We start from the raw sequence: 8,679 nt of genomic DNA, 5'->3' as shown, positions 1-8,679 counted from the left end.
TGGGCTGACTCCAAAAGTTAATCAGTGACAGATACACATCCAATGATTACTTTGTGAACGTTTCACTAAAATCCATCCAGTGGGTCCTGAGATATTTTGCTAACAGACAGCGTTGACTCTAATAGTTAATGCAAGAGTTTTAAGAACGGACTTTGCACAAACTGATAACCTTCGGAGCACAAGCTGAGGATGACTCTCAGCTACCTCCCGCACCAAATTTTAGCACAATATCTGTAAAATGGACTGAGTTGTAGCCATTTATGTGTTGGCTAAGGTCCCTGAGCTGTGGTGGCCATCTTGGATTGGATTGACTCCAAAAGGTAAGGAGTTGTAGATGCATGTATTGCATTATTTCATCAAAATATGACCAGACCATGAAATATTTTTGCTAACAGGACAGGCAAACTCACATTTTAAACATAATATATTTAAATTTGTTGAATATTGTACCTAAAGCTCCACTCTCTAAAGCAATTGCGACATACTTTTGTTTTGAATACATTAGTAATATGTTGTCCTATGTCCTTCACTGATTCCATTTTATTGATATTTTTATATAATTAAAACAAATATATATTTGTCTTGTGATAAACAGACATTACCAGCTGCAACTATAAAACAAACTATATGAATATGTTGCAGTAAATGTGATTTCAAACCACTTCAGATGTTTAATTAGTTTCCCATCAGTTTGTGCTTGAAGGCTGCAAGCATGAGATGGGTGAAAGAATTAGAACATTTTTTTTGTTGTTGTTTTTGTTTGTTTTGTTTTGTTTCAGACTTTAATCCTCTCCGCCTTCGTGCCGTCTGGCCGCTCGTGCTCACTTCACGGCGCTGCTCCTGATGTATTTAGATGGAGCTTAGGGCGGTGGCCGGGGACTGAATAATCAAAGCGTTTTGGAGGTTTAGGTGGGCGGTGCTTAGCCTGTATTTACACTGGGCCGCTCCGCCCTGCGCGCGGCGAGATAGAAAACTGTCTGCGGGGACGGAGGGATGGAACAAGTGGAAGGAGATGTTGCCGACAGGCACACATTAATTACTCCGCGACGCGCACTGCACCTCTCCGGCTCTACCCTCCTCTCGGCGCGCCGCGGCATCCTCCTCCTCTCTGCGTAAAAAGGGACGACGGGAGCGTTCGGGCTGCTGCGTCGGAGCTTCATGGCCGCGGCACTCGCGATGAGCGGCGGGCAGGAGGACCCCTTCTATCCGCTGCAGAAGGCGGCCGGGTTCCCCTTGGAGGACTCGACGCTGTTCGGCTTGGACTGCAAGATCTCCGACTCGAGCAAGGCAGAGCAACATGACTACACGCAGGTAAACATGTCAGAAATCCTGACCCCCTCACCCCCTCACATGTTGGGTTATTTCTTTGAATGGGCGTGGCAGATGTGCTCCCCAGGTTGTTGCTATTTTTTTATTTATTTATTTTTTTTGATGTTGTTGCTGCTGGCCTCCAAATCTACCCCCCGGGTTGGCCAGCCGTCGCTTGATTTACTCGTTTATTTTTCACGCGCTATTTTGGGGCAACAAAAACCGAGCAGGCTGCGAGCAGCTGGGCGTGTGCCCGAGCCGTTCCGCCTGCAAACACGCATTCGCCGCATGTTTCCTGTGCCAGCCTGCCCAGTTGGTCACCAGTTGTTGCTCCGCTCACACCGTCATACCGCGCTGACGACAACTGACTCCGGCTTCGGACAGAAATGTCCCGGCAACTCTGTCTCCCCCCACCCCCTCCTCCTCCTCCACCCCAAGTGGAGAGCAAACTTGTGCAGCAGAATTGTAACAGCTGGTATGATCAGGAGCCTCAAATAGCAGCCCATCCCCAGACTGCTGCTACTGCTACTGCTGCTACTGCTGCTGCTGCAGCAGGCAGGGAGACATGGGTGTTTCCCCCATTCCCTTCTCATGATGCTGTTCCATCCTCTGCTGCAGGGGCTTATCTAACTTTTTTATCACGTGGCATGAAGGGGACCTGGGGTGACACTGAGCATAGGTGCACGTTTCCCACCAAAACAAAGGACATGCGTGTTCATTTGCACCAAACTCTTTAGCCTGGCGGTGAAGCGTTGGCCTCACAGAGGGCAGGTTTCTGAGTTCAGCTTTGCAGGCAGAGAGGGAATGTTGCAGCTGCCTATTGATGACTACTTGGTAAATGTTTCCAGAGTGACTGCTCTGTCAAACTTCTTGCCCTGGAAGCTCGCCATGCTCCTGCTTGACTTGATTTATGTCTGACGATCTTTTTTTTTTTTTTTTTTTTTTCACGAGTGCATGTTTGTTTTTGCCTTCAGGTAAAGTGCGAGATGAACAGGTATCTGTCCCCGCAGCCTCCTGCCTTTCCGCCTCAGCAGAAGTCACACAGGGACGGCACGTCTGCGGTGGATCAGTTCTTCAGCGACGACCACACAGGGGCTCCATACACCCTCAACATGAATCTCTACCTGCCTGATGCTGCTTACCTGAGGATGGGCTCGTGCGAGCAGGCGCGGCCCGCCCAGCACCAGGGCCACACCGGCCTTGCGCAAATCAAAACTGAAACCGCCTCCTCGTGCTTCTCCCCCAACCTGCAGCCTCACTGCCCCGTCAGCGCGAGAAGCTGCGGCACATCCGGGCACAGTCCGGGCACCGTTGCCATGGAGACCGCCGCCATAAACATGACGCTAACAGGGTTGCCAGACTTCACCAGTGTTTTCAACCAGCTGGGAGGGGGCCGCGGGGGCGATTCGCTGCCGGAGGTGTTCATCAAACAGGAAATGCCGTCGCAGTACGAGCAGCACGGCCTCCACCACGACAACGGCGGCTCGCTGTTTCAGCTCCTGAACTCGGGTTTGGATCATCACCCCGGCAGTGGCATGGAGGCTCAGCGGCAGCAGCAGCAGCAGCAGCACAACCCCACCGCCATCCACACGCCGTTCCACGACCTGCCAGTGCCACCTTCTTCCTCTGCCCAGCAAGAGCAGAACGCCAAGCCGCCCTACTGCAGCCTGGGCGGTGGCGTCTACACGCATCCTCACACGCAGCCGCGCCCCCACTTCCTGCAGCATCAGGCGCCCTACCTGCCGCCCTCCCCGCCGAACTCCGAGCCGGGCAGCCCCGACAGGCAGAAGGAGCTGCTCCACACGATGTCCCCTCCTCCTTCGTACGCAGCCACCATCGCCTCCAAGTTGGCGGGCGCCACCCCGGGGCTCGGACCGGGCCCGGGGCCCGGCGGCTTTGCGCTGCCCGTCTCGACTGGCCTCACGCCGGTCCAAGGGCCAGCTGCAGTAGTCCCTCAAGTCTCCACGGCCACCACGACGCAGAACCCCGTGCCTGTCCGCTACAACCGGAGGACCAATCCAGACTTGGAGAAGCGCCGGATCCACCACTGTGATTACCCAGGTTAGGAGAGCGACGCGCGCCCGCCGCCGTACATTAAACTGTAGTGTGTGTTTGCCTTTTCACTGCACCGTGGCCGGGGTGACGTCTTGTCACTCAGAAAGGTCAGCATTACAGCGGCCAGATTCATTTTAAGACTCCCTTGCATTTTTTTGAAATTATATGCTTTGCTTTGACCTGCATTCCCAACCAGGTCACCGGGCCTACGACACGCTCTACTGTAATTGCGATATTATAATAATGTAGAAGCGTGTCACTGCCTTTCACTTAACTATGAGGTTCGAAAACTACTTCGCTTGCCACCAGGAGCTCCCGCTGCCTCTCGTGGCTTCTAAATCATGGTAGGAATGATTGTGGAATGAACCTGTGCGTATGTGGGTGTGTTAATTACATAGACGACCCGCTTTGGTCATCTGATCTGTTTTTCCACACACTCATTTCTATGCATACTTGGGATTGCTCACTCAGGTTAACCTTTTTTTTTTTCTTCTTAAACTGGCCTTACACACAAACAGTCGAACTGTTGCAATGCGCCGTGCAGCAGCGACCTCTAAAACAGGTAACGTTAATTGGCCTGTGGCGGCGAGTAAAATAAGCTCAGGGCGAGCTGCCGGAGCAGGTTGGGACACGTCTCCCGAAGTGAGATGAAGCAGATCTATCATTTCCATAAATCCACCTTTCACACAACTATCTGGAATTTGAACTCGGGCGACTGCTAAGCTTAATTAAGGCAGCGCTTAAAATTATTAATTCTTTTATCTTTTTTTTCTTTTTAACGTTTTGACACACATGCAGTTTTCAGACGGTCGGTAAAGCTCAGTTAGGCGAGTCTTCATCTACAGTCATGTATGTTTTGAAAAACAAAACAAAAAAAAGGAGGCATGATAGGCCTGTTTTCGACTGCTCCGTTTCATTCCAGACAGCTTCTGCGTTTCATTAGTTCAAATTTCTTGCATACCGCAGCTCAGTCTATTGGGTAAATGCATATCTGACACATGCAGATTATTTGGCCCAAGCTGTTTGTTTGTATTTATCTTTTTTTTTTTTTTCTCAGGTTGTAAGAAGGTCTACACCAAGTCGTCCCATCTGAAAGCCCACCTCAGGACTCATACAGGTGAGATGTTCTTCAAATCAATGCAGCTTTTTTTTTGTTTGTTTTTAAAGAGGCAAATCCAAAAAAAAAAATGACACTGCCCACAAGGATTCAGATTACAGTATCCGCACTGGCACCGTGTTGCTAGGCAGAGTGTGTGTAAGCGTATCCCCGCTCCCATCCTCTGCCCAATATACTATTCCATCAAAACAGGTGGAAGTGACACACTTCTGCCAGGGGATGACTCTCGGACTATGTGGTCAGCGCTTGGCATGCGGTGCCATCTTTCTCAGATTCGTGTTACCGGGTCGAAAAAAAAAATTGCCCAAACACGCTGTCGGAGTGTGCAGACGTTTAATACACACGAGCTCTTTAAAGCTCTTCGACTGTTTTCGTTTTCACCTTAAAGCCCCATTTCTTCCCGTCTCCGTCGTTAAAGTTTACCTCCGTCCCCGTCAGTTTCACATTTCGATTTGGGCCATTTGTTTTTTTTTTTTGGACGAGGAAAGTCAACAAACAAGTGCTTAGGTGTCGAGGCCCCACTTCGCTGCAGCTAACAAAACAAAGCTTCTGTTGATGTCTACGCATTCCTCACTCATCTGGAAGTACACGCAAAACTCACTCTCTCTTACATTTTAAAATGTTTTTTTTCTTTCCTTTACGGAGCCGAACGACTTGTTCTGAACATTGTCGCGTGTTTGTGCGTGTGTATATGTGTGTGTACGTTGAGCTCATTTCAGTATAGGGAACTTGGCACGACAATAAAAATCTGGCGTCATCCGTGCCGCAGGCTGATTGTGGTTATTGCAGTTATTACAGACCACAAGACGAGAGTACAACATGTAAATGGTTGTATAGCAGCAGGCTACACATCCTCTCCGTTTTGTCAGCCTCTCTTAGTGATTTTTTTATTATTTTTTTTCCCCCTTTCTCATTCCTTTTCATTCACCTAATCAGCCCCTCCTGTGTTTTTGTGCCATGCTCCCACCTTCGACCTTCTCTGGATCCCCCCTCCCCCCATTTATTTCTATCTTTGTTACTCATTCTGCTTCTCTTATTCACACTGACGCACACACACACACACACAAATGCACTTCCTCACACACCTGTCAGTAATCTGTATGAGATGATTCCTAATGCGTTTGGGTCCCAGTGGGAGTTCCCACTCTAATCTCCATCAACATCCATTACCCTGATTGTGTGTCGCTCTATATGTGTGTGTGTGTGGGAGGGTGGATGTGTTTGAAAGTGTATTCGTCTCTCTCTCTCTCTCTCTCTCTCTCTCTCTCTCTCTCTCTCTCTCTCTCTCTCTCTCTCTCTCTCTCTCTCTCTCTCTCTCTCTCTCTCTCTCTCTCTCTCTCTCTCTTTTTTTTAATAAATTTTTTTTTTCTAGGTGTATTTTTTGTTTTGTTTTGTTTTCCTTTAATGCGTTGGGTTTCAGGTGCGTGCGCTTCCTGCTCTGTAACCGGCGCGATTGATCCGGTTCCAGCTCTTCGTCGTGATTATTTTTTGGCAGCTCCTCGGAGCCCGCTGTGCTTGTTTAGGGGGAAAATGGTTCGAGCAGAAAAACAAAACAGGGAGCCCGTTTACAAACAGAAGGAAGCGCGCCGCCCGCGCCACTTAAATGCTCGCCGATTCAACGTTGTCTCGGTTTACACTGCGAGCTCAACTGCTGCAACGGGCGAGGCTAGTTATCCGAAATCAATTTGGATTTAACGTCCTTAAAATAAGGACTCCACACTTTGAAGTCAGCCCGCCAAATGAGTCAGCACATCTGTTCAGATTTAAATCTTTACCTTTAGGTTCTTCTAACTCAACCGTTCTAAGTATGGAGGTACTATTACTTTAATATATTTGGAGAGATGGTCTGTCATTGATTAAAAACATGTTATTATTAGGTGTTTTTTGTTGCCTCACTCAGTAAAATACCTTTTATGGTCTACTGAATTCACGTCGAGTGACATACTTAGCCGGGTTGTACTTTCTCACTGCGGTCGTGCACTGGAATTCTTTTTGTTAAATGGCATTCACAACACCGGCTATAAAAACAAACTGCAGAATCCTTTGCAGCCGCTCAGCCCCATATTATGACACTCCCGCCCCCATGCTTCACTGTCAGAACTTTACTGTCACCCTGGCTGGATTAATGCTGATTATGCTGGACCATCTCTGAGCTAAACATTTATTATTTAATATAATATCATCGTTGTCCGAGGGCTAGCAGGCTGCGCGAGACTTTTAAAAGTTTGTCCATGTAGAGTCCGCTCAGGCTGTCTGTTGTCAAAATATCTTGTGAACCAGCGGCTGGATTTTATTGAAATTTTCAAGAAATAATCCTTGAATATACCTCTATAACTGATTACCTTTTGGAGGCAATCCATTTCAAGATGGCCACCGCAGCCAACTGACCTTTAAAAACACAAAAATGGCCGTAATTGTGTCTGTTTTACACACACTGTGCTAAAATTTGTACAGGTTGTAGCCGAGAGTTGTTCACAATATATAGTCAAAGTACTCCTCATTTTAAATATCTATGCTTGACTATTTCACTTTAACTGCTGGAGTCAAGCCTGTTTGTCTGTTAGCAAATCCTCTCAAGAACCACTGGACAGATTTTAAAGAAACTTTCAAAAAAGTAGTCATTAGATGCACATCTACAACTGACTAACTTCTGGACTCAATCCAATTAAAGATGGCCACCACAGCTCATTGACATTAGTCAACACAAAAATGTCAATAAGTCATATATATTTTGGGCTAAAACTCGATGTGGTAAGAGTTGAGTGTCATTCCCAACACATCGTCTGAGCATGTCATCTTGCGATAAAATAAATGGATATCATGGATTTTGGGGACGTTTCGTAGCAAACGGGAACCTTTGTTTTTGGCTCTGGTGGATTAAAACAAGTTGTTGTTTAACGATTTGAGTTTCAGGCTGTAGTTATTAGTGGCCCTAAAAGAAAGAGGCCAGACTAGTCTACCGAAATGCCTGCAGCTGGAGGCGTGGGATAAGCCAAGGCATAAGCCAGAAGCAAAAAATAGACAATGCGGAGCTGCCACCGTGAGAAACTTACCCAGCATTAGTGCTGGAGTGCTTCAAAACCCGCCTGAGTGACAGCGTTATGACTGTATGTGCTGTCAGACAACTGGAGTTTTCTGTAATTCCAGTCTTCCCAGTTTCCCCACCTGACTGCATGAATCATTTAAGTCGGTGAATAATCTTTTTATTTAGTTTGTTTTATGAAAATCGCTGTCCTCGGTGCAGGCACGTTAACACGAGACCCTCGGCTCAGTATTGCTGTTTGTTTTAGATAATTAGAAAACACCTGCGCTCGCTAACTCTCCTCTCCTCTTCCTCCTCCTCCTCCACGCTGCAGGTGAGAAGCCCTACAGGTGCACGTGGGACAGCTGCGACTGGCGCTTCGCCCGTTCCGACGAGCTGACGCGCCACTACCGGAAACACACGGGCGCCAAGCCCTTCCAGTGCGCCGTCTGCTCCCGCTCCTTCTCCCGGTCCGACCACCTCGCCCTGCACATGAAGAGGCACCAGAACTAGGCGGCCAGCTAGCCAGCGCGCGCGTTCGATTGGTGCGGCGTGCGAGCAACTGGCTCGGCGCGCGTGAAGCCGAAGCTGCGGCTCCACTGACATCACGGCTCCTCCCGGTGCTGCTATCACACGCTACAACACTACGAAAAGCCTAACAAGTACGTTGCTCTTAACTCAAAAGAGGGACAATTTAGGGCGTTGTAAAGTAGGAAGATAGTGGCCAAAGTTTGGTCTAGTAACCTTCAAACACACTTGGTTTCGATTTCTTTGGACGAAACGCAAAGAAAACATGCCATAACAAAGAAAATGGTAGCTCCTAAATGTGTTTCCAGACTGTTTGGACTCTCTCTCGTGTAACTGGAATGAAAGCATTAGAACAAAATCATCTGTCTTTGTTGAAATGTAGAACTTCTTTGTTTACTCATTGGTGTGTTTTGTTTATGTAACTGCATTATCCAGATTTTTTTTTTTTAACCAAATTCTTACGTTTGCACTAGAATTGATTATCTCTCAGCCTTTTTTTTTTCTTTTGTTAATTCTTTTTTTAAAATCTCATGCACCACTGGAACGATCATTATCGCTACTGGACTGGCACTCTGTGAATGCCACGCAAGTCATTTCTGTTCAGATATTAAAAATTGAAAGCATTCACTCTCTTGAGACGCAAAAGATA

At 47.6% G+C, this 8,679-nt stretch overlaps 1 protein-coding gene across 1 annotated transcript; it reads left to right on the top strand.

Moving 5' to 3' along the window:
* The first annotated feature begins 973 nt into the window (after nucleotides 1–973).
* Nucleotides 974–8,673, top strand: klf5a (Kruppel-like factor 5a). The gene is made up of 4 exons (XM_017428293.3): nucleotides 974–1,311; nucleotides 2,283–3,369; nucleotides 4,421–4,480; nucleotides 7,837–8,673. Exons 1-4 carry the CDS (start codon nucleotides 1,159–1,161, stop codon nucleotides 8,013–8,015), a joined length of 1,479 nt encoding a protein of 492 aa, XP_017283782.1. The 5' UTR covers nucleotides 974–1,158; the 3' UTR covers nucleotides 8,016–8,673.
* Nucleotides 8,674–8,679: the final 6 nt, after the last annotated feature.

Source organism: Kryptolebias marmoratus, linkage group LG22, assembly GCF_001649575.2.
Source record: "Kryptolebias marmoratus isolate JLee-2015 linkage group LG22, ASM164957v2, whole genome shotgun sequence".
Taxonomy (NCBI): Eukaryota; Metazoa; Chordata; class Actinopteri; order Cyprinodontiformes; family Rivulidae; genus Kryptolebias; species Kryptolebias marmoratus.
Note: the sequence above shows the minus strand (reverse complement) of the source record. Positions and strands in the feature narration are given on the sequence as shown.

Excerpts from the sequence above, each read along its gene's own strand:
- klf5a (XM_017428293.3), top strand. The coding sequence starts at position 1,159 with ATGGCCGCGGCACTCGCGATGAGCGGCGGGCAGGAGGACCCCTTCTAT. Across the intron at positions 1,312-2,282 it reads AGCAACATGACTACACGCAG|GTAAAGTGCGAGATGAACAG; the intron begins GTAAACATGTCA and ends TTTTGCCTTCAG. Across the intron at positions 3,370-4,420 it reads CCACCACTGTGATTACCCAG|GTTGTAAGAAGGTCTACACC; the intron begins GTTAGGAGAGCG and ends TTTTTTTCTCAG.